The sequence below is a fragment of the Dama dama genome, chromosome 9, assembly GCF_033118175.1.
Source record: "Dama dama isolate Ldn47 chromosome 9, ASM3311817v1, whole genome shotgun sequence".
Classification (NCBI taxonomy): domain Eukaryota; kingdom Metazoa; phylum Chordata; class Mammalia; order Artiodactyla; family Cervidae; genus Dama; species Dama dama.
In genome coordinates this window covers 27,715,238-27,741,822 of record NC_083689.1, presented here as the reverse complement: position 1 = coordinate 27,741,822, position 26,585 = coordinate 27,715,238, and the positions used below count along the sequence as shown (strand labels likewise).

Genomic DNA, 26,585 nt, shown 5'->3' with positions numbered 1-26,585 from the left:
GGGATTCCTGTGGGGATGGAAATATTGTACATCTTGACAATATCAATGTTAGTCTTTTGATGGTGATGGCTTACTACAGTCTTACAAGACATTACCGTCGCAGGGAACTGGATAAAGGTTATTCAGATCCTCTTATTTCCCAAAGTAGATGTGGGTAAAAAAATATTTCAAAATTAAAACATAAATTTTTCAAAAAAAAAGTTTGAAATGTCCTATAACATGTAGAGAAGTTCAGTTTTGTGTCCTGAAATTCAACCTACTCCTCAAACTGTTTCCACATACATGATGCAGGTTTTAGAAATGTGATCTACCTGAGTAGAATAGAGTTCTATTAAAAATAGCCATTTTATGGATTAAATACATATCATAGAAAAAATAACAGGTTATCTCTGAGACTGGAAAAGAAGGAACACAACATAATATCTAGTTTTTGTTAACTGTCTTCAGAGAACAAAGAATCAGTAAATAAAAATTACCCTTCCTTTTTAAATTTTGCCCAAATTTGGTGATAAGATGAATTCATAATGGTTATTTGTATTTTGTTTATAATTAATTTAGAACATCAAAACATATTTCCTAAATAATTTTTTAGTGGGAATGACCCAGAGATGAAGTTAATTGCCATAAAGCAAATAATACTCTGTCAACAGCTTGCGTCTACTCAAGATTCAGGCATAAGGCCAGTTACTTCATCACTTTTCTGTTCGTCCCTTGGTTCCACAGTATTGGATGTATTGTAAATACTGCTATTAGATGCTAGAATGGAAATTTCCTGTGTTGGCTGGGACATAAAAATATATAAAAGAAAAAATCAAACAATAACATTTCCATATGGCTTTAGGACCCTGGTTGTATTTTCATAGGCATAATGTGCCTGTAGCTGAGCATTATTTTTTTTCCCCCTTGATTCTTTTGTTTTTGTTCAATGAAATTTTTTAAAAGTAGGGCTAAACCCTCTTCTGTCTGCCAAAAAACTTACGATGTGAGCTTATTTGCTACAGTGTGGATGGAAATGTCCCAAGTCTTATTCACACAGCTTCATACTTCGTTAGAACACTAGTAAGGCACTCCATGAATTGGTGCCAATACCTGTATCTCTTTTGATATATCAGTACTTGAAAGATTTTTGTCATTAGCTCAGTATGTCACCTCTGGGCCAGCATAACTAAAGTTAGACGCTTTCTGAGTAAAGGAAAAAATGCAGTATAATTAACTCTGAGTTATTCATTCCGTGACTACAGTGAATTTCAGCAAAAGCTTTCTGGACATTGTCTGTCTGTCATCCTTCTGTGCCACGGTTGTGAAAAGCATTAAATTTAAATTAATTTAGACAACTCCATCTATTCTGTAAAAGAGTGCTTTATGACTATGAGGTTTTAAATTCGATTTTAAAACAAATATTTCTAAAAAGCAACATTTATTTTAATCCTGCTTTTAGGTAAGCATCATTGTCATGTGGAAATAATACATACTTATGCTAGCATTATACAACATTTGTGTAATATCTATTTAATACATAGGTCAGGTCATAAAACAGTACCTAAAGCACAGGGAAACTAGGTAGATGTTGACCAAAAATCTCCTGAGTTCTCACATTTAGGGAACCGCTACCTAGTAAGGCCGGTTTTCTCTGTGAAGAAAACTTAACATTGTAAGTCATTTCTGCTTCTCTGAGTTTCCTAATTATTATTGCATGACAGTCATAGGACCCTAACTAATGGGCCTTTCAATAGTGACACAAAGACTTGTGATTTTTTTTTTCCTTAATCCTTCATGACCTGTCTGGCTTTACAGTTATTGACTGATTTAATTATTTTTATAGGGTCCAACAAGTTACATTAGATTATTAAATCCTATACAGATATTTAGACTGTTTTAGGAAAACAGAATCAGCACATGTGTAGTTGGCTTTTTCAGTGTAAGATGAAATAATAAAAGTGTTGTCCAGTAAGAGTGCTTACAAGGTTCTGAGCAAAATGATTATCACATACAAATAATCAAACTTCATAATCAAACTTATAATCAAAACTTCATCTTCATATATAATCAAACTTCTTATAATCAAACCTCATCTTATAATCAAACCTCATCTTACCAGAGAAAGGAGAAAAGCCCATTTTCTGAAATCTGGTGAAAAATGGGAAAACTACCATGGTTTTTCTTAGAGAACAGGATAATCATTAGGGAATGAGGATTTCTTGGGTTCTTCACCAAAAGTGGCAAAACAGATTTGAGTTATACTTGAAATAAGCTTATCTTGTAAAACCTACCCCTGATGGTGTACAGCCAGATGATAAAATGTTCACATGTTTATATGGCTGTTTATGTGCTTTTGTGACAACACAGAGACTTTATAAAAATACAGCTTTCCACCACTGAATGCTAAAAGATGATATCATCCTTTATAAATATCTTTAATGTCTTACAAACGTATGCTACCATAATCTTTTTGTATTATAAAACTTGCCATTTGCTAACAATTAAAAAAATTATTGTTCATCTTGCTTAAGCCTAGAGATACATTTTGTTTTGCAAATTATAAATAATATCATCTTCATTGATGTAATCTAAAATTTGTTTAAAATATGAAAAGTACAAGCCTAAGAATACCTCCTAAGTCCATTGCATGGAGGCCTATAACATTTCTTTTTATGTTTATTTGCTCTTTTCAGGAGAAAGGAAAACAACAGTGTCTTGCACAAAAATCATGAACAAAAATATCAGCATTGTGGATAACAAGAAATGCAAGTACTTAACAAAGCCAGAGCCACAGATTCGCAAGTGCAATGAACAGCCATGCCAAACAAGGTAAACTGTCTCACCACTCATTAAAGAATCACAGTTTCTTAAAAGCCGTGCGGTGTGTTGTGTACCAAAATGAAAGGCTGTAAATAAGCAAGGTCTAAGAAAGGAGGGTAATCAACTCTATGGAACGAGTGTTGGAGAAGCAAGACTAGGATTGATGTCCACTGTATCTATTGTTCACAGTGTGAAAACAACTTCTAACTGAATAAGGAAGGAGTAATTAAAATTATTTGGTAACCTGCTGGTCACCTCTTCAGAAATCTAGTTATTTGGCTGAATTCAACTATTCAGTTCCTAAATTCTCCAAAATGATATGTTAGGACCTGCCAATGATGATATAAACTAAAGTGGGACTGACCAGGACCCAGTCCTTGACACAACAGTGAGGGCATTTGGTCCTTCTGGCCCCCAAGGTTAGATTCTCACTTCTTTGCCCCAGAGACAAGCTATTTGATTCTTGATCTCTGATCACCAGATTCCTGACCTGGGTCCTAGTTATTAGAAAATTGGTTCCTTTTGTCCCCTGTGACTTTCTCAGTGAGTAATAAGCAACAAAGCAGGCAAGAAACCCATGAGCAGGGGATAGAACAGCCATGCTGAGCAGCTTAAAGTGATGTAGAAGGAAGGATACCCCTTAGTAACCAGCAGAGATGGGTGAATGGAACCTAAGCATGGTTTTGGAGCATGCTTGCCATGAGTCTGTGCAGAATGATTTCTGGCACAGGGCTCCTGAAAAATCACTGTGGTCCCATATAAAAATTGATGTCAGGCTTGAGTGGGACTCGGCCCCAGTGTCACTCAGCCTCACAGCTTTGAAGGATAGAGTGAAAAAGAGTCTGAGACGGGGTTGATTTCTCTAGAATCTGGAGACAGAGACTTTTGTTCTGTCCTGACACTCAGAGATTTGTTGAAGCTCAGTGAGTTAGGGTGCATCCATGAATTCTTAGGGAGTCAAATGATTGATCTGTCCCAGCAGTTTCTGCAGTGGAGTCATAGTGAATGTATACATCCTGCAACTCGGATATTCAGAGAACTCGTAGCTTTGGGACGCTGTCTAAGATAATCTTCCTTGTGACCTACCCCACAATGTATGGGGAGCTAAAGGAGAAGGAGCAGGAGAGCTGCCAATTAACTATATTTAGGCTTTTTCTGTCTTCAGTAATCTCTCTGGGAATTAGTGTCACACAGGCTAATGTTCCGTTCTTCTGGTTTCTCTTTTCCCCTCCACCTTCCCCCATCAGATGTAGCACTGTATCCGAGTTCCCTCTGTTTCTGGCTTATTGCAAAACTCTCCATATCTGGCTCATGCTATGTTAATGAGAGCTTAAAAGAATTTAGATAATCTTGTCTTCCTCTACAAAGCTGAAATTTCAAGACTTGCTTTTCTGTAGACTCAGTATATTTACGGTATCAGAAGCTGATTACTGCTCTTTCTTTCCTTTGCATTCATGCTCTTAACAGTCCTGCCCTCCTCCCTGACAGGGAAAAATATGCCCCTAGAGAATAGAAGATTAATATGTAAAAGAATATCCAAAAGAAAAAAGTATACTAAAGTACTTTCAGTCATGTTTAACAGTTCCTTTGCTCCAGCCAGACTATATTCTTTTAATCCTAACTCCGTGGGTGAACCAATTAAGTGTTTTTGTAAGGCAGGGTACTAATCAACAGAAAGGGTGACCTAGGGAAATATTGTTGCTTAGAGTCAGGTCCTTGGTTCTTTTTTCATTCATTGCTAAGCACATAGATACAGAAGCTGAATTTTTTTTTTTTTTTTTTGGAGAAGCTGAATTTTTAACGTTTGCCTTGTCAGCTAAAGAACTTGGATTTTTTGTTATTATTACTATTCCTAAGAATTATCTTTTTCGTTTTTATCCCTTTTAATAGACATCAAATGCTAATTTACCTTGTGTTAAATAATTTATTAAAATGTTTCAAAACATCATTTCTTGTATATACCATATAGCTTCGCCATCTGGGTCAAAGAGCAGTGGTTTTTTCTGGTCTGTCAGGAACGTTGAATGGGCTGGATTTGAGGACTCTAGAGCATTTTGTCACTTCCATACTGGGTCTGTGAAGAATTGGAGAGTACAGTACATGCCAGTTATTGTTCATTCACTGACCTCAGCTATCTTAGGGGAAAATGCCTTGAATAATGACTTAGTAAAATGAATAGTTTTAAAAGGCCGGTACATTTCTGAGTGAAAAATTTTTTCAGCTGGAGACTGGAATCTCTCTTTTTGTTAGAGATCATTGTCTACTTTCCCTTGGAAAAGGAGGTGGTGTATTTTAAACCACCAGGAAGCAATGTCAGTGAGGTTAACCAAAATATTGAAAAACAAGAAATGGATGCGGCAATTATGAGGAATCATCACAGGAAAACTTGCCAAGACTTATTGCCATAGCACAACTTTCATTCCTCTTGCTTTTTTCCCCCACTGTGGTGAGAAACATTCTGATTGCTATTGACATTTATTGAAAAAGTCACCAAATAGGCTGATGTAACCTTGTGTACCATATGTAAAATATATTGATGCACTAGCTTTGTAAGCAGTAGTCTTGCAGATAAGAAAATGAGATAATTCCAAATTAGATGAATTCTAAGATACAAAATGTTTTCCTTCACTACGATATGTTACATATTTTTGTTCTTATTTTTCAGGAGTTTTCTAAGGAATGAAAAAATGTGACTTTTTATCATTGCACTATGGACCTCTAAATTTTATTTTATTTTAAAAATTTGAGATTTCATGAAATTGTAAATACTTTCTTTTTCAGTACTGTCTTCTGTAGTTCCATGGTTGGTTCCCTAGTTTAGGGGCAAGACATATAGATGGGTTTATATTGTTCTTATAGCCTAGGTATTCTTGTGGGGAAAGATGAAGCAGAAACTGAAATAAACTTGGAAGATAAATATTCACTTTAGGAAAAATCCACTAGGGGACTCCATAGCAAACTGGTAGGTCTGCATCATACTTGGTAGACGAGCAGACAGGAACTTTCTTAGAGGCAGTATTGGAGTGCAAATGTTATTGTGATGTTTTCTTCTTTTTCAGAAATAGGAGCATAGACTCATTTAGGATTGAGCCATTATACAGATGCAAAAACTAGGTGGCATGAGCATGTGACTTCTCAAACTTTGGAGCATTGCCACAAGCCAGGTGACAGAGGGCAGAGGATAGCAGAGTCCTTGTGGGATAGATGGCAAAAGTACTCTAGGAGGAAGGGTCTTGGACCTGAATGTTAAGGATCTAGGCTGTGGATACTTCATAAATAAGTCCCATAAGGTGAAATAGAAAGGTCAAGAAGCCAGTTGAGCATATGGTTTATGTTCTAAACAAGTGAAAGATAAACATAGAGAAATATAAGAATAAATTTTTATAAATACACTCTGATATATATATATATATATATATATAGAACATACTACATGCTGAATGCCTTTTGTATGTCAGACACTATAATAATAAACACTAACAAATGAGAAACATGGAAACTTAGCAGCTGCTAAGTATTGTTTCATGAATATGGATAGTGAGGACCCCAGCATGATGTCATGGCTTCTGACTGCCCTGCGCTGTGCTGTGGTGGTATGTGGATCATTTAGTAGGGGTTTAAATCCCCCTGCGTGCATGTGTGCTAAGTCGCTTCAGTCATGCCTGACTCTTGGTGAACTTATGGACTGTAGCCCACCAGTCTCCTCTGTCCATGGGATTCTCCAGGCAAGAACACTGAAGTGGGTTACCATGCCCTCTTCTAAGGGATCTTCCCGACCCAGGGACTGAACCCGTATCTCTTATACGGGTTGCACTGGCAGGCATGTTCTTTCCCACTAGCGCCACCTGGGAAGCCCAAAATTCTCCTATAAGGTTATCAAATAATCTGAAAGGCCCAGAGAGCTTTTTTTTTTTTTTTTTGACAGGAATCATGTAGATACCAAATTTTATGAATCACTTTTCTGTCATAGGCCTTGGTTCCTTCCTGAAATAAATTTGGGGAGGTGTTTGTATGAATGGCCCCTAGGGTTGATCCCAGTTCATTAGAAATGGAAGTGGCATAGAGATGTATCACTGCCCATAATGGTGGTTTGGAAAGAGGATCTTCATCTATGTATTAAAGTACATGGCAATTGGCTGAATCCATGAAATCTGAGAATAATATTGGACTCCTGAGAACCTCTAAAATCAGCTCACTTTGCATGTAGCCTGTCACTTCGATGCCAGTGATCACACTGTAAGAAGATATCAGCTAGCCTAAAGAAGCGACTTTGGCTCTACCTGGAGGGTACTCCCCAGACACAAAAATCTGATTGCAGGTGATGGGCATAATACATTAGTGATTGCTTCCCCCAGGTAAGTGGGGTTCTCCAAGACAGGCTTCTTTTATTTGCTAATACCTGCACGTGTCCCCTTGTGAGGTAGTCTGCAGTCTCATTTCAGTTTCTGACTCCAAACCTTGTGACCTTACAGAAGTCACTACACCTCCCCTTGCCTCAGTTTCCCTTTCTGTAAATGGCCACAGAAGTTTAGCACTTAACAGGTAGGGTTATTGTGAAGGTTCGAAATGCAGAGAATAGGAACAAACTCATATATGTTAGCAGTTTTATTCTTGTTAGATCCCTCAATATGGCAATAGGACAGGCAGTAGCCAGCAAAGCATGCAAGATGACAGGGCCTGGGTCTGATAAGTCCTTTGAGATTCTAATAAAAGCAAGGCTCTGAGATAAGAAGTATGGAGAATTTAAAGCAATAGAAAGCCTTGGTGTCGTAGGAAAAAACTCAAATATTAGTTTAAAAAAAAATACAGTGGTATAAACTTAATGTATAGCATTCTGCTAATTCTAGCCATGTCAAAATATACAGTAAGTAGATATCTTTTAGTTTGTCTCACTGACTCTTGCTTTACTTTCAGATGGATGATGACAGAATGGACCCCCTGTTCACGAACTTGTGGAAAAGGGATGCAGAGCAGACAAGTAGCCTGTACCCAACAGCTGAGCAATGGAACCTTGACCAGAGCCCGGGAGAGGGACTGCGCAGGGCCAAAGCCGGCCTCCGCCCAGCGCTGCGAGGGCCAAGACTGCATGACTGTGTGGGAGGCGGGCGTGTGGTCCGAGGTATGGTCTCTGTCCCGATGCTTCTCTGTTTTCTTCTGCCTTTCTGACTCTTAGCCTGTATAAGCTTGTATTGTATCAAAATCAGAGTCTCTCTGCATGGCAGTTTTAATACTGTTTGTTGATTTTTCTGGTGATAAAAGGAATACATTCATTACAAATAATTTTGAAAGTAGGAAAAAACAGATTTACTCTTTATACTGTGAATATCATAACGTAATCACGAGCATATATTATGCACATTTTAGAATCCAGATTTTTTATTTCTGTGTCATAAGTATACTCTATAGTGGGCACATTTGAAAATACACAATGACTCATTGTATATCTCTGAGCATTTAGAAGAGAAAGAAGAAAGGACATTAACACTTAACAGTCATTTCTTGTGAACAGGGATTCTGTTTTTACCTCATCTTTAGTAACTTTTTGATATTTAATCACCAATGCAGAAAAGTTAAGTTTCACATTTTATAGTACTTGGGCTCAGAGAAGTTAGTTTACTCAAAGTCCTCTTAAGTGCTGGACCTGAGATTTGACCTCAGCACTACCTAACACTGCATATGTGCCCACCAGCTTATAATGTGTAGCAAACAGCTTTGTCTCATGCCAAACTGTATGCTTGTTTTCTGTTATCATGGTACATGTCTTTTCATGGTGATTAACACCAGTCATTACTTATATTTACTAGCCACTCTAAAGCATTTTAGGTGGGCTTGTGGATGCATGCACACAAACACCCTCACACTTGTATACGCATATACATGTGCAAAGACACATGCGCATGCACATCCAGAGGCAAAACATTCATATGCTTGATTTCAAAATATTAGTTGGGATGTAAAAATGACAAATTGAAAATGCCAAGCTGCAGTAAGTAGCCTTCCTTAGAAAATTGAGGACAGAGTAGCTTAGATAATGAGGTTAACCCAACCCCCCCACCCCAACCAAAAAAAACACACTAGCAAATAGTGTAGCTTTCTCTTGTCTTATTTCTGAGCTTTACTAGCCTTTTCAGCAGAGGCTCTAAGAGCATAGCCTTCCAGGTCCTCAAAGCCCTGGCGGGGTGGAAAATGGTAGAAAAGGATGGTTGCAAACTGAACACCTCAGGGGCAGAGGGATCTGGACAAAATCTCCAGACAGGCGGTGGCTGCCAACATGGAGCATTAGAACAAATTATGCTGGATTAATAAATGCTTCATTCATTAAAAAAAAAGATTTTTTTGAAAAGATTCTTCATCATGTATGATGTATACCAGTTTTACATCAAAATGGATCAGTTCAGTCTGGAGAAACGATTCACATGAACATCAGAGAAACAGAAATACACTACCTTCAGCTTAAGTGTAACACTTTTGCAAACTCTTCAGGAAGGATTAGGTCAGAAATATTCTAACATACAGATTTTTGGCACCAGATGGAAGAAGTAATATGTCTCAAAGTAATATACCAATTTTAAAAATGTCTCTTTTGTTTTTATTTAATATAAAAATTGAATTTATAGAACGGGATTAGTTTCCATTGGAAAAAATGTGCTAAGTCACTTCAGTCATGTCCTATTCTTTGCAACCCCATGGACTGTAGCCCGCGAGGCTCCTTTGTCCATGGGAGTATCTAGGCAAGAATACTAGAGTGGATTGCCATTCACTTCTCCAGGGGATCTTTCTGACCCAGGGATCGAACCCTCATCTCCTGCGGCTTCTGCTTGCAGGCAGATTCTTTATCGCTGAGCCACCAGGGAAGTCCCATTGGAAAAAAAAAGTTTTTTTAATGTAAATATTAAAATACCAAATCACACGTGTAGTCTGCCTTAAAGCTCAAGACATTCAAATGCAAACCAAAAATTATAAGACAATGACTCATTTGTGCCAAAAGTATTATATTTAAAATCTCATGAGTTCTATGCTTCAGTTTTCTGAAAAACAACTGCTGAAATCTGCTGCTACATCCTTGTTAACTGTATAGCTGTAGCTCTTTCTTTGGAACTTTTCCAGATATAAATATAAATTGGAGTTTTCAGTCTCTCATCCCTTCCTCCCTCTCAGCTATCGTACCCAGTTCAGTCTGGAGACTGTTCCTGTGTCCAGATAATCAGTGATGCACACTCTTGTAAGACTGGGGAGCTTTATACGTGTTCCTTACTGGGGAGCATAAATGTAAACGAGAAGGTCAGTTATATCCTACAGGCCTCATACCTGCTATATCACATCATTAATCAAGCATCAGTTATTCATGAGATGAACTGAACTTTTTGAACTGAATTATATTTTCAACCCAAACAACCATTTAGAATGATGATTTCTAGAAGTATATAATTATGTAAAGAAACTTTTGTTTTTGCTACATATTCTCTGTTTTAACTTTATATCCTCTTAGAAATTGTCATTTTTTACAAGCATTTCTTAAGGGTAATACAAACTAAGTCTTCACCAAAAATAAAATGAATTTTCTTACATAATTATATATGATAATTTGATGTCAGTTATAACGCTAAGAGTCAGATACGACTGAGCGACTTCACTTTCACTTTTCACTTTCATGCATTGGAGAAGGAAATGGCAAGCCACTCCAGTGTTCTTGCCTAGAGAATCCCATGGACGGGGGAGCCTGGTGGGCTGCCGTCTGTGGGTCGCACAGAGTCGGACACCACTGAAGTGACTTAGCAGCAGCAGCATTAGGTTAATGATTTACACTTTGACCACTGTTTATCTGTCTTTCATAAGCTACACTGTGTTGTAGAAGTCTCTGTAGTAATGGTCCTGTGTTCCTGAAACCCATTCATTTCTAGCACTGCCTGAAGCACTGTCTGGCTTCTGACACTGGGGCATAGCCTTCATTCTGGCCCTTGTGTAGGTGATAGGTGTATGAGAGATGAGAACCAGTTCCTAATGTAATTTGATCATCAAATCTGTATCTTCTAATCATCAGCTTTATCCAGTCTCTGACGTTATTTTCCAGTGTTCGGTCAAGTGTGGCAAAGGTGTACGTCATCGGACTGTGAGGTGTACTAACCCTAGAAAGAAATGTGTCCTCTCCACCCGACCCAGGGAGGCTGAAGACTGTGAGGATTACTCCAAATGCTACGTGTGGCGGATGGGTGACTGGTCTAAGGTGAGAACCTTTCTGTACATCTCAGTATTAAGTTTCTGTAATGTCAGCATTCCCCTGAGTACTATAACCACGTAGTATGAAGAACAGGAGGCATAGAAGATAGAGGTAAGGTAGAGTATTACATATGTACTTGTGTAGTTGCAAAGTCATGTCTGACTCTTTGCGACCTATTGGACTATAGCCCCCGGGCTCTTCTGTCCATGAGGTTTTCCAGGCAAGAATACTGGAGTGAGGTGCCATTTCCTCCTCCAGGGTATCTTCCCGACCCAGGGATAGAGCCCACATGTCCTGCCTTAGCAGGTGGATTCTTTACCACTGAGCCAAGAGTATTAAATACTAAGGTCCAAATCCTGTTTTTCTGTCTATGATAATAACTCTATAAAACTGTTCTAAGTAATAAGTATCAGTAAGATAGAAATGTGTAAAGTGGTGAACACCATTTTTGACACAAAAGAAGCTCTTGACAAGTATTATATAGTATCATTGTTTTGCTGCTTGTATTGTTGATACCGATTTTGCTCAGAATATTTTTTGTATAAAACTTGTCTAGTGAGTAGAATACTACCAGATAAGTTTCTTTGAAATATAAGTAAGGTAGATAATGACAGAACCAAACAAAGAGAATTCCCATCTTAATGTGTAAAGGATAGTCTTTTCCCCACCATTATTTTGGATTGTACATAGAAGAAATTGAAAGGAACAGAATTCTTGAAGTCCTTTAGTCAGATCAGGTAGACACAATTTCCTTCGCAGGTGAACAGGGAGTTTATTCATGTTAATGGTAATATTTAAAATTTATGAATTAAGTAGAACTTTATGGGTTGTAGAAAATAGCTCAGATATTCACTCTAAAAGTATTAATAAATCCCTTGTTTTTAGATATACTTCTGACCATATCTGAGTGAAAATAGCTGTCAAATACTAACTTTTAGAAGTTTTAGTCAGATGATCCCTTGTACCTTGCTATATTGAACCTGTTTTCATGGAATCTAATGTTCTAAGGCTTACAATAGACATAATAAATCTACTCTTATAAATTCCCTGTTGCATTACAAATTAAAAAAATATGGTGCCCGCCATGGCATGGAGGGGCAAGTGATATCTGTTCATGAATAAACCTAAAAGATATTCTGGAAAAAATATTTACATTGTACAACTTTCTTTGGTTAGTCAGCCTCCTTAGTATTACTCAAAAAGAAATCCATGACATTTAAAATATATTTTCTTATGATTTTTCATGCCTTTATTCTCCAGTGAAAGTTTGTATATTAACTTTGCCTATGAGTTCTCACTGTTTCCACATCTTTGAACATTGAGACTCTACAAGGTACATTTGTCAACAATGTAAATCAGTCCCTGACTACAGAATGAGGAAAGAACCCAATCCATGGCAGCTTTTAGTTGGCAAACTATATAAGGAAACTTCACACTTCAGAGTAAGCAAATTTTAGACAAAAGAGAATTCTAGATTGACCATAAATAATTTATTTCATGTTCAGGCTTTAGAGTTCCCACTTCTAAGAGACAAATTGAGTGATGGGGAAAGACATGGCTTGCAAGTCAAGAACATGGGGTACAGTTAGGACTCCCTCATTGACTGCTTCTGTGTCTGATTCCTTAAGAGTGAAATAAGGAAAATAGACAACACTTATTTTCAATCCATTTTTATATTAACACCTCATTTGACACTGAAAGTTTAAACTAGGTTGAGGAAATGAATGTACTCCTTGTGGGAGTGTAAGGAGGATCACCTATTGCTCCCTACCAGTTGTAGAAACCTTGCATTTGTTCATTTTGGCTAGCAAAATTCTAGATGTTTTCCCAAAATGAAATAATTCTGCTCTAAGAAAAAGTTTTAAAATGACTTGAATAAATGAGCAATATTCTTCCAACTTCATTAATAGAAATATTCTAAGTGATAAACGTTAATCCCTAGTTAGCTATGAAAAGCAAAATTATTGTTACAAAAAATAGAAGGTCCAGATATTATAATTTGTGACCCAGAACGCTAAACTCCCACATTGCTGCATACGGAAATAAGGCTAGCAAATCTTATTTACATGACAAATACTATTGCAATTGATTAATAAATGTGCCTGTTTTGTGGCCTCTGGTCAAATCTTAAGCAGAATCATAATTAACTGGGGAGATCATAGAAAACATTGATTTGTGCTAAGCCTGAAAAAAATTTTTTTTTCAATTTTGCCACAGTTTACATGTACGTAGGACTTCCCTGGTGGCTCAGTAATAAAGAACCTGCCTGCCACTGCAGGAAATGGGGGTTCCATCCCTGGGTAGGAAAGATCCCCTGGAGGAGAAAATGGCAACCCAGTCCCGTATTCTAGCCGGAAGAATCCCACAGACAGAGGAGCCTGGCATGCGACAGACAGTCCGTGAGGTGGCAAAAGAGTCAGACATAACTTAGCAACCAAACAGCAGTTTTCAATAAGCTTGTATTGAATTAGTTTAAATTCATCTTTGTTATGTTACTACATTGCTACCTAGCTGGAATAGCCTTTTTGAGTAAAGAAAGTAATGGATAGATCTAATAAACATTCATTTTTGCTCAGTGACTTTTAACCTTTGTTTGCTTATGTAGAAGATCCAGTTATACTGTATTTTCTATTCTTTTTATGAATATCTGTTCTTTCCTTTGAAGCTGTTTGCTTTCTTTTTTTTTTTAGTCTCAACAGTTTCAAACAGCATGCACAAATTAAAGCCAGTGGCTCCATGCGAGCTTTATTGATTTCTCCCCTCTTGTTTTACCCTAAATGTATCACTTTCATGTTCAAATGAAGACCATCCCAAAATAATTACCAAAAAAAAAAAAAAAAAGAATGGTGCTCTGATTATTAAGTTTTGGTGATTAAAGCATTCATGGACAGAGGAAACACATAGATCTCTTATTCTTATCAGCTGTGTTCCTGGAATCGGAATAACAACAAGATGTGTGCAATTATGGGTCAATTTCTGTTCTTCTCTGAAGTCAGTTAATCTGTCAGTTTCATTCAAATTCTACTAATATTTTTAAACACTTGATAAATCTAAATGGACTTAAAATTAAACCCTGGGTTGCCTTTAATCAGGTTTATTCAGTGGACTCTCCATAAGGTCTAAGCTCTGAAATCCTGCTTCTCCCTCAATAGTATTGATGAATCATTAGCAATTCAGTAAAATATGTATATGTTCTCAGATTTTTCCACTGTCTAAAAGCCGCTGACCACTGTTGAGCCAAGGTAATATTGGCTAAATGGAAGGTTACTAAGAATATGGCTTATGCCTCAAACTGTGTTCACAGCATTTGTATCAGCCTGTATAATTTCTGGCATTTACAATTTTATGATTTTGTATACACAGTGGGAGAAATTGCTCTGCTGGGAGGAAAACAATATAGATCCAGGTATACCCAAAGAAAAGTTTCCTATCCTATATAATTGTTAACTCTGATTTCTAAGTAGATGTAATACGGCCTTTATTAAACATTGCTAATGTTTATTTCATTGAGACTAGAAAGTTGGCAAAAATAAGGCAAAAACAATCTGGTTGCTTTGCTCTGGCTTGAGTTAACTGTTGAAATAATCATATGCCACATTCTGATATATATTCGGCCTTAGGGTCTTTCCTGGGAAAGCAAAACATGACCCATCTGTTTCCTGGCATTATAAATCTGTATTTACTCATTTAAACTGTCCTAAGCATAGAACACTGACTTGAAAAAAATAATGTAGTCTCTTATGCTTAATGAAATGCTATATTTTCTGGCTGAATTTGGTCTTTCTGCCTTTACTTAAAATTCTGAAACTTCTTATTTTCGTTATTGGAGGCCAATAGAGGAACAAATAAAAGAGTGTTATTGTATCTACTTTCTATACAGAGTTTGGTCCTTCATCAAGCTTTTATAGAGTAAATTTTTCTGTGCAGTATTAGGAAATGGTTTATACTTATTCAAGTGAACTTTAAAGACCAAACAAAACACCTTGGAACTGCACATAATTGTGGCTTATTATGGGATTCCATACATACTGTACAATTTAAACTTAATATAGCCCTTTAAAATTCCAGAAAGTGACTAGATTTGGCCACATTTCAAATTATGACATGATTAATAGATTTTTGGGTAAGAGATTGTGTCTTTTGTAATTATATAATTGAAAATAATGCAGTGGAAGCACAAGAAATCATTCTGATTGATTTAATTATATAGGTAATATGGTATAGCTTTGTTTAGAAGTAGTAAATATTTAAACTTGTAGTATGGTGAGTTATTTTTAACTTAACTGCAAAAGGAAACCACAGTTGTATTCAGTATATTCATTTGAATAGAAGAAGAATCTAAAAATGAAAGTCATTTTTTCTAATGAATAGGGGAATTACATCAAACTAATACCTACTTTCTAACTATAAAAATAACATTTATGTTGGGACTTCCCTGGTAGTCCAGTGGCTAAGACTCCACGCCCCCAGTGAAGGGGGGCCCGGGTTTGATTCCTGGTCAGGGAACTAGATCCCGTTTGCTACAACTAAAGATTCCACATGCCACAATTAAGACCTGGAGCAACCAAATAAATAAATACTTTAGAAAAATAACATTTACATTAATAGGAATTCTACTTATTTTGAGATCATTCTCATAGTAAAGATTTTCTAAAGCAGTCGCAAAATGGCATTTTATGATGATTTTTTGCATTTTCTCTGAAAAATGTTGTAACTAAAACTCAAATCATATTGATTGTTTGATAATTTATTTCTGTAACTGTGAAAGACTTGAATATATCTGGATTATTTTTAGGCAGAATAATTTTCTTAATGCATATGCTTCAAATACTATTAAAATCCACCTGGTGTATCATATTGTCCTAGGACTCGGTAATAACTATGGGAAGATAAGTGTGCTGTTTCCTGTGTCATTACCTATCTAATTTTTTAAAAGAAGTTCAAAAAGAGACTTAAATTATCATGTAAATCTTGCCAGTACTCTGAGTAATGCTCTTTGGGTAACCAAGGTGTATAACCTTAAAGTAGTCTCGTACTGCATAATTATTAACTGAAAGCAATTCATAACAGGCACTTTATCCAGATTGGTCAGCAGTCAGTATAAATAAGTGGCTTGGTGGTTTGCACCATTTCACATGTCCCTGGAAAAACATTCTTTTGTTTCTTGCTGTTTGTTACAGTGGACTGTCAGAGAGACGGATTGCCTGTTCCCAGATTTTATAGGTTCTTGGCCTGCTGATTTGCCTTCAGCTTTCTATATAGAAGCTTGTCACTCCAGTTAACATTGACAGTGGTAATTGTGACTTACTGCCATTTGTAGGAGATTATGAATAATTACATAGGACATTTCACTGAAGGAAACTTAGGAATCAATGAAAGAAACTTAAAACTTGATCAGAGCAATCAAGAATATCCTAAAACAAATTACTAGATGATACCACATTTTTAATCATGCATCTCTACAGCCTAGGGTTACTACATTAAAAGAGAAGGAACCCCCCCCAAAAAAAGAAAGAAAACCCAGATCCAAGAATTGAAGAATAAGGAGTTCTTGTTACCCAGTGGCTAGGATAGAACACTTTGACTATGGATTCCTACATAGGTGGACTGATGCAGTGCTTCATATACCCCACCCCAACTCAATCAACTTACAGAATGTTCCAGAATTCAAATGAATATATGTATAGATCGCTGGTTTTAATACAGCTAAACTAAGTGGATTGTTACAGGTTAGTAGAAGTAAGCTCAATCACTTGTTAAAAGGATTTCCCTTTCAAATTTAAAGAAATTATTAGCAGTAACAGTAAATAAATTAAATATCCTATTAGAATGTAAAAATAGAAATGTTAAGTATATTCTGAAACTAGAGAATAAAAGGAATTAATAAAATGAGAACTGCTAGATGGAGAAAATATATTGTTAAGTAGATTGATTAGTAAAATTATTATTTACCAAAGACCTGAATGTCATCATTTTATAAGACTGAATTCATATTAATTTATGAATTCTTGCATTTCCAGAATTATGTTCCATGGGAAACTCATTCATTGGGATGTTGTCTCCATGTGAGAGAAATACTGTAGTTAAAGAATCAAATAATCTATGCTCAAAGAATTTTCAGATCCTTTAGCATTCTTCTGTACATGGCAGATCTCATAGAGAGACTATGTGAAGTGAAAGTCACTCAGTCGGTTCCGAGTCTTTGCAACCCCATGGACTATAGCATTCATGGAATTCTCCAGGCCAGAATATTGGAGTGGGTAGTCTATCCTTTCTCCAGGGGAACTTCCTGACCCAGAAATAGAACCAGAGTCTCCTGCATTGCAGGCGGATTCTTTACCAGCTGAGCTATCAGGGAAGCCCTAAGAGAGACTCTGGTATTTCACTTTTCTTTTCTTTTTTTTTTACCAAGAATCACCTTTACAGAGTATGTAGCTAGTTTGTTATTTAGTATAAAACACTTTAGAAAAGCTTACAATAGATTAAATTTCAAAATCTAACTTTGTAAATATTTTTCTACCCTGAGAAAATTTGTAGATTGAAACCAAACTGAAATAGTCTGTAATACAGAAAACTGTTCTTGAGATGGATTAGCATTTCTATTTAGTACTATTTTCTAATTATATCTACAAGTCTGTTGATATTTGGAGAAGATAATTGCTTATCATTTTTATGCTTATAGATAATCTCATAAGATAGGAAAATTTGAGCAGCTGCACAATTAACAAATAGGAATCTATCATCTGTGTGCATGTACTCAGTCATGTCCGACTCTATGTGACCCATGGACGGTAGCCTTCCAGGCCCCTCTGTCCATGGAATTTTCCAGGCAAGAATGCTAGAATGGATTGCCATGCCCTCCTCCAGGGCATCTTCCTGGCCCAGGGATCTAACCTGCATCTCTTGTGTCTCCTGCATTGGCAGGCAGCTCTTCGCCAGTTGAGCCACCAGGAATGCCTCTGAATCTATGATCCTGAGTTCTATAATTGTTAACTCAGTCAGTGAATTAAAGAAATCAAAGACTATGGGCTTAATTTTAAGCATATAGACATTGAGAAAACCTATCCCACAATATCCTAAAGAAGAGATATTTTACATTATAGGAAAATTTACTTAAAAAAATGCACTTATCTCTGAGTGCTGTTCATACTGAAGAAATTCCTCAGTGACATAAGATGCTTCTCCTCTATTATTTTGTTTAGATACATCCACCAAGCATTTACCCAACTTGGTACTTACCTTTCTATCTGAAAAAGATAGCCATCTTCTAAACCATGCCCCAAATCCCTGAACTGTTGGCTATCAAATTGTTCTGTCTCTGTCTCTTTGCACTCGCAGAGAATGGGACATTTTTGCATTGTTATCATTTTTATACTTAAAATGTCCTCAGAGTCTTGTCTATTGCCCCAGACATGTTTTTAAAAATTGAGTTTCCAAAATATTCCCAATTATTCAATGTAGTCAAATGCATTTGGCTGGTATAATTAAACATAGCAGAAATATATTAGCTTAAAAAGAATGAAGCACATATATTGTGAAAATGCATAATTTAAAGAGATTCAAGGAGTGTCTCTATGTATATGTTCGTTGTCAATATTATACTTGCGTATATATGTATAATTATAAATTCAGGTATAAGAACATTTTTTAACATCTTTTGGATTGGAAAATAGCGAGAAATATTTTTTTTTTAAATCCACAGGGCTTAAAAATACTGTCTTCTTAATAGATCCTTGAAAAGTCACTAGAGTCTTAAAATAATGCTGTCAGTTCTTTTGTGCTGCATACCAGGACATCTATAATTTTACCTTCTAAACCATACCCAGAAGTAATTCAGTAAATATATGTCATTGAGTTAAAAATTATTCTTGATGTCCTTTATAGGGGTGGAGTATGGAGCATGCCAAAGCTCATTTTGGGGACATTGAACTTCAATAGGTGGGGCAGGGTAGAGTTTCACATAAAAATACAATGAAATTTGATGGCTGTATAAAATTAAAGTCAGCAGTTTTAGCACTGATTGTTTTTTAGTTAGATACCAAAGGATATCCAGAGATAGATATAACCAGATCACCAGGACACCTAGGGAAGGACATGGACACAATGCAAGGAAAAATATGCAAATAATCAGCTAGTTAGAAAGGCATCATGCTAAGTCACTTCACTCATGTGTGACTCTTTGTGACCCATGGACTGTAGCCCTTCAGGCTCCTCTGTCCTTAGAACTCTCCAGGCAAGAATACTGGAGTGGGTTGTCATTTCCCCTTCCAGGGGATCTTTCCAACCCAGGGATCGAACCCACGTCTCCTGCATCTCCTGCATTGGCAGGTGGGTTCTTTACCAGTAGCACCACCTGGGAAGTCCAGAAAGTCATCAGATGGATGCATAACGTGATGAAGGGGGAAACTGTCTTGAAAAACAAGTCCCTGCTCTGCTTCAAGTTAACCCGGCTCTCCAGCTTCAGTGTAGCTACAAGGCACAACCTGCAGCAGTCGTCTCTGCAGCAGAGCAGGTCCTTGGGCCCCCGACCTCAATCCCCACATCTGCAAAGTCGCCAAAGCAACTGAACGTCTCCCTGCATTTCAGAATGCTCTGTGCAAGTAAAGGTAATCGTTTTCTGGTCTGAAAAACTTGTAGAGATAGTGGTTCTGTGTTATGAGACAGGAAATCCTAGAGATGAACCAAGTTGGAGGGGAAGGACTATGAATTCTCTTTGATCTGTGTTTCATCATCTTTTATGTCAGTGATGTGTATAGTCAAAGGAAAAACATTTTTGAGTTACACAAACACCTTAGGAGACAAAGCACAAATAGCAGAATGGATTATAAAAATACATACTTTATAACTTTATTTACTGTGTATAGAATATATACGAGTCCATATAGAAGAACTAAAACTAACAAACTTGTTTAAAAAATAAGCACACACACAGCTTCAGGGCTTGGAAAGGCAGCATGAGAGGAGTGGGCTGGGAGAGAGTCTGGGTCTGCCGTACAGAGGAAGCAGTTTCTACTAAATTCTGCCCAGTGGTCTCCACATACGTTTTCTCATACTGCTTCTAAAATTGGATATTTTCAAATTTTTCATCATTTTGATAGGTGAAAAAAATCTTATTTTGAAATGTACACATTCTTAGACTCAACAGGTCCATTGTCATAGAATTTTCTTACAGACATTCTCACATAGTTTACTTACTATATTTATGAAGATGCTCATTGCAGTCTTGTTTGCAACAACAAACTCTTGAAAATAACCCACCTGTCCATTAAGTAGTTATATGACTCATAGTACTATACACAGTGGAATACTGTCATTTTTAAAAGTGTATTTGTACATACATAATGATGTGAAAATTTCTCCAAGACCTACTACTAAATAGTAAATATTATGTAGAAGAGTTACATAGTGTAAACTAAAGTTATTTACATGTCTTGTTTTTGTACATATTAACATCTCTCTACACAGATATACAAAGAACAATTTATTTGAATTCCATTGAAGGAAAGGGCCTTCTGTACTTTAAATTCTAACCCCCATCTCCATAAATTACCTTTCATTTTATAAACTGGTTAACGGTTTCTGTCAGAAATTAAAGTTCTTTCTTATTATATTTTTCATGCTGCAGTCTCAGAAATGATTGATGTCATAAATATAGACAGATGGTAAGTGAATATCATATAATTTCTATGAAGGGGAGAGGATTTGGTGAATTAGGTAATTGGTCAGACAACTTGGTGTATGGAATCAGACAGCCCTGGGTTTGAATTCTGAATTTTCTGGTCAGTAAATTACTGAAGCCAGATGAAATAATTTATGAAGAGTTATTAGCAAAGTATCAGTTACATAGTGACTAAATAAATGCTGACCATTCATATTGTAGTGTCAGTAGAGATAGGGAAAATGGTTGGCTTTGAGAAACTGTTATGAGGTTAAAATGAACAGAAGCAGGGTTGATCTTCTGTGTGAGGTGAAAAGGAAGGACGGGTTCATGTGTTTAAAAGGAATCCCACATTCACATGAGATAGGAAATCCTAGAGATGAATCAAGTTGGAGGGGAAAGATTGTGAATTCTATTTGGACTATATTTCATGCACCCATAAGAGAATTGAATGCTGTTATCTAGTAGATAGATCAGAGGAAAGGAATGGGATGGAACATACATTTTGGAATCACCAACGTGTAGGCAGTGTTTAAATCTTGAAGTATAAGTGGGCCCAAAGAGAGAGCGTAGATGAAGAAAAGTGGCAGCCATGAAAAACTGCTTTCTTTAAAGGCATGTGAGAAAAGAAGCAACTGCTAGTAAAAGGGACTGAAAAAGGGATATTCACAGAAACAGGAGGAAAAGTCATGAGAAACAAGAAAGAAAGTATGCTTAAGAATGTTAAGTGAAATCAAAGCTCAGAAGGACTTGAGGGGACACTAGTTCTTTATTCTCAAACATTAGCTGCTATAGGACTGTGCCAGTGGCATTCTAATATTTTCTCAAAACAAAGGTCTTCATTTTGTTTCCTTGAAATATATCCCACTCCCAGTTTCCTTTTTCTTGAAAAATGTCAATGCCATCTTCCCCAACACACATGCAGAAGGTATCCTTCACACTTTCTGTTCTATTCACAAGTAGGGTGTTGGTCTTCATTCCCTTTTAATAAATACTTTTATTAAAAAATAAAGGCCTTTTAATAAAAATTTTCACCATGAGTAGAGTTAACAACTTCTAATGTGCTTCTGTACCCCCAGACTGCCCTCTTACAGATTCATTCATTCATAGGGATGGCTTCACCACTTTAACCAATGGTTCAAACAGTTTCAGAGAATTGGCATTGGCTTTACTGTCAACTAAAGGACTTTACTGTCAACTAAGGACGTCCCTGTTGGCTCAGATGATAAAGCATCTGCCTACAGTGTGGGAGACCTGGGTTCGATCCCTGAGTTGGGAAGACCCTCTGGAGAAGGAAATGGCAATCCACTCCAGTACTCTTGCCTGGAAAATCCCATGGACAGAGGAGCCTGGTAGTCTACAGTCCATGAAGTCACAAAGAGTCGGACACAACTGAGCAACTAAAACTTTCACTTTCACGTACTCGCTCTGATGTTCAAAGCTTTCTATATGCTGATCTTAACCTTCCTATTGAGAATCATCTCTTTATTCTCGTTAATTCAGTATGTCCAGTAAGCTCAGACCTGAGCAGTTTGTACTTTTACAATCTCCACGTCTTTGTATATACACTTTATCACTAGAATGTATTTTTTTTTCCAACCATTCCAAGTCCTTTAAGGACTACCTCAAGTACCTCATTTCCCCAATAAATAACAAAATGTGTTTTGCACTTATCAACTAGATTGATTTTCTCAATTATTTATTGCCTTACATTGTTGCTGTTTCATTGTCTTAACCCTTTAAGCCCTTTCACACATTTCTCTTAATGAACATACCATAGCATGACAAGCAGTGATTTTTACTTGAACAAATCACTGCTTAAACTTTTTCATTGAGTAAGTAAAAAATGTATGATACATCTAAGCATTGTATTTCTTTTCTTCTGATCTATTTTTCTGACTCTAGTTCTATAACAATTACAATGCTTCATATATTTTACTAGGAAAAATTAGTAGGGAAAAATTAGTAACTAGCTTGTCTTTCTCCAGAAATATTAAAGTAATCAATATAATTTTATCTAAACATGCGACTCCCTTGACCTTTTTCTGTATGGTATATCAAACTACTTAAAAATGTGATTTTTTATAATAAAAAAAGTAAATCCAGTCATATTTGAGTAACATGCTATTTAAGCCTAAAGAATGCTTCAGGTTGAGCTTCAGGGAAGCTGGCAGACCTGTTTTGCATTGACTGGAATTCACGTGTCAATACCTGGCGAAAGGTTGGAGAGCGATGATCTAACCTTGAAGAAAGGCAGCAGATAGAAGCAAAGCACAGTTAAGAATTTTCTCTGTGAACTGGGGAATACTTGGTATATTTCAGGTTGAAATAAGTTAAAGGTTGCTATATAATGTACTCTGTACTATTTTAAATCAAGATTTTATTTACTAAAAACAAAATAAAAAACACACACTTACTCTAACATGGCCACAGAGGATCTGATCCATTTTTTACTTAGGGTTGTTATACTGGACCTGGAAAGTATTTAATTGGAAAAGGAAATTCAATCACTGTCTTTCCAAACAACTGTCTCTGGTGGGAAGATGTTTCCCTGGGATGATAGTGATAAAATAGAAACGTACTGCTGGTCTTTTTTCACCTCTGCAACATCCTGTGATTCATAGGCTCAGCACTGATAGAACTGCAAATGTGCCCAAGACTTTGTATTTATTAATTGCTTCTTAATGCAAAACACCTTGTTTTAATTCCATCATTGTGATGATCAGTGTATATACTTTGATATAAAAAATGATTGGGGCAATTATTATGACCTTTCATAACACATTCAGTTCTCTGCTAATCATTCATAAGCAATCTGCTTGATTTTTGCCACACACATTTCCTTGATTTGCAGTAACTCTATGCAAACATTTTCATGAAAGAGACAAAAATAGTTGAACTGTAGAACCAAGCGATGAATTAATTAAACACATATGCAAAAAATCCTCAATGTCTAACCTCTAGGAATAGATTCAATCCCAAATATCCATGTGTTAAATAAAGCAGATGAACTATGTTTAAAGATGTTGCAACACTGACCAAAATAAATTGCAAATCTTAAAAAACAAAGCTAACTTTTGTTCCTTAGTATGCTTGTTTCACACTCACTTTATTAAAAAGTTTAAAGATGGAACTGCCAAACATATACATAAATGAATAGGAATGCTGTGCTAATAATTTCCAGTAGAAGTCATCATTTAGTTTCCTTACGAGGTCCACACTCCACTGTGAATGCTACTTCACTCTCGTTAAAACTACTTTGGAATAATCCATTTATTCCCAAAGACAAATTATCCAAGTCAATGCTGTTAACCTTGTTAGAGATTGGCACTTATCATTACAAATTATATCAGGTTCTAGAAGATTGTCTATTATATTGGTTAAAAAAAAGTTCTGTCTGCCAGTGACAATTTTCTCTTAATTTAGGAATTCCTATTTCTTACAGAGGCCAGCTGGAAATGAGTAAAGCATTACAGAGCCTTCCTTAGCTGTTGGCCTGGAGAATACACACTCTCTCCAGAATATATATCTTTGGCACAGTCTAGAAGGAAGGAATCTCGGGTAATCTCTGTGCTGGCCAAGTGTGAGAATTATTATTTTTAACCCCTAAATATCCTGAAATTTGGGGATTTTTTTCAAGGAATTTAAAAGTAGACTAGTTATATTTGTTATCCAATAAAACTCCAAATAAATACTGTACAGTAGTGTTTTTATTTCTGGGTTTCTGCCTCTTTGGTATAATGTTTAAAAGAATATTTTATGGGACTCAGCAGGTTGAAGAGTTTTACACTAACTTTAGAGTTTAACATGCACAGATTAACAGGCAAACAAGTTGATTATTTAACCTAAGTGTACAAATTTACTTACACCATAGTGTCCCGATTGGTTCCCTAATGTAGGTTATCTAAATATTCAGAGTAAAACTAGCACCGAGCATTGTCTGTGTGCCCAGTCTGAAGTCCTGAAAGGAAAGGTGGAAACTAATATTTAACCAGTAACTTTAACGTTTGGCATTTTATCATAGGACCCCAATACTGAAGACTAGATAGGGAAATCTTTTGTAACTGAAAGTCACATATGCAGAATATATCTACTTGATCCTAGAACCCATGGAGCACAGAAGCAGTGCAAAAATCAGAGATCAGTAGAAATAATGAGTGTCTCTTCTCTATATAGAAGAGTAATTAAGAGATATTTATAGATATCCCATTCATAAAGAGTTTTTAAGTGAAATCAAGTTGTTCAGAAGCACGTAGGTTACTCCTTAGACAGAAGGACACTGTTCTTTGGTGAATTTGGCAGATACATACCAGATAGATTATATCATGAGCCCTTATGGATATTCCTACATGATTCAGGAACTTTCAATGACAGATAATTTTGCACTTTACAAAAGTGGATTCAAGTGGTACTATGGATAAGCTTTGAGAACCTCCTAAAATCATGCTCACTGTTTTTGTCCCTCATTTTGACACTTTATAAACTTGTAGATACCTATTTATTAGCGCCTGTGCAGTCACGTTTTACTCATGTCAGTGTATTACAGAGCGTGTTTGCTTTTATTCACTAGTAGTTAGTGGATTTATGCCTCTAAGCATTGTAGTATTCATAGAAATTTGGGGGAACAATATATGTAGATTATTTTTAAAGATATATATTCTTGATAAGCATACTCAAAGCCATCATGAAATGAATATTTCTATATAATATAATAAAAATTTAGTAACAGAGTATACTCATTCCTTATATGTTTATTTGATCCACCAAAATGTATTTATACCAATATGCTGTATAAGAGCTATTTATCCTCAGTGCATCAGATTAGGCTTGAAAAAAAATTTCATTAGGCCACAGTTATTTTATAGCACACTCGGCATAGCGAAATTATAACATCAATAAAATGTCTCAGGATAAATGGCCTTTCCCTAAACACCTAGTATAAGGTGTTTACATATTTTTCCAAGTATTAAACCAAGATCTTAGCAGCACTATCAATGCTATAAATAATACTGTTAGGAGTGAAATGTCCATGGTCAGTCTCTTACTAAAATTTGAGCTTACTACAATTTTTGAGCTGTGGTGGAAGCTCATGCATCTTTGGTGGAAGAAAGAATTCCACACTGTGGCTGGTCCTTGAGACGGACTTCCTGGCTATGCAGAGTTCATTTCAACCCTTTTTTTTTAGGACAATGCCTCAGTTGAGAATTTGTTAAGAATTTTTTGAGTTTGTTTTGTTTCCTACGTTTTTTTCTATGTCCCTCATTTACTTACATTTATTCACAGACCACAAAGTTGCCAGATCATGCTAGCATCTTAACCTGCTTTTATCGGCAAACCCTGCCCATTCAGGGCTAGCATCTAACTTAGTAAGTATAACTTTCCAAGAGTTTACATCTTGATCACCAGACTCTTGTTGGCCATTTTTGGAATACGATAAACATCTGAGTTAGGTAAGCGTCCACTGTACCCTTCCATCAGCTTGGATATTGCTTCTTCTTCCCCAAATATTTCCTTTTCAGTTAATTTATTCAGATGAAATTTTCTTAGGTAAAATAAAGTTAGTTAGCTCTTATTGTGTGAGTAACAATGACAAAAAGAAAGTTTTAAATAATGTAAATAGTTTTAAGGGTCTATAATACATTAAGTGAAAGTGTTAGTCACTCAGTCACATCCGATTCTTGGCAACCCCAGGGACTGTAGGCCTCCCAGCCTCCACTGTGCATCAGATTTTCCAGGCGATGATACTGGAGTGAGACTGGTTCCAAATAGGGAAAGGAGTACGTCAAGGCTGTATATTGTCACCCTGCTTATTTAACTTATATGCAGAGTACATCATGAGACACTCTGGGCTGTATAAAGCACAAGCTGGAATCAAGACTGCCAGGAGAAATATCAGTAACCTCAGATATG

At 36.3% G+C, this 26,585-nt stretch overlaps 1 protein-coding gene across 1 annotated transcript in view; it reads left to right on the top strand.

Moving 5' to 3' along the window:
- Positions 1-26,585, top strand: part of ADAMTS19 (ADAM metallopeptidase with thrombospondin type 1 motif 19) — a 250,761-nt gene that overhangs the window by 214,333 nt on the left and 9,843 nt on the right. Inside the window, exons 19-21 of the mRNA XM_061150851.1 lie at positions 2,673-2,808; positions 7,714-7,918; positions 10,871-11,023. Of these exons, the coding sequence (XP_061006834.1) occupies positions 2,673-2,808; positions 7,714-7,918; positions 10,871-11,023 (494 nt within the window). The remainder of the gene's footprint in view (positions 1-2,672; positions 2,809-7,713; positions 7,919-10,870; positions 11,024-26,585) is intronic.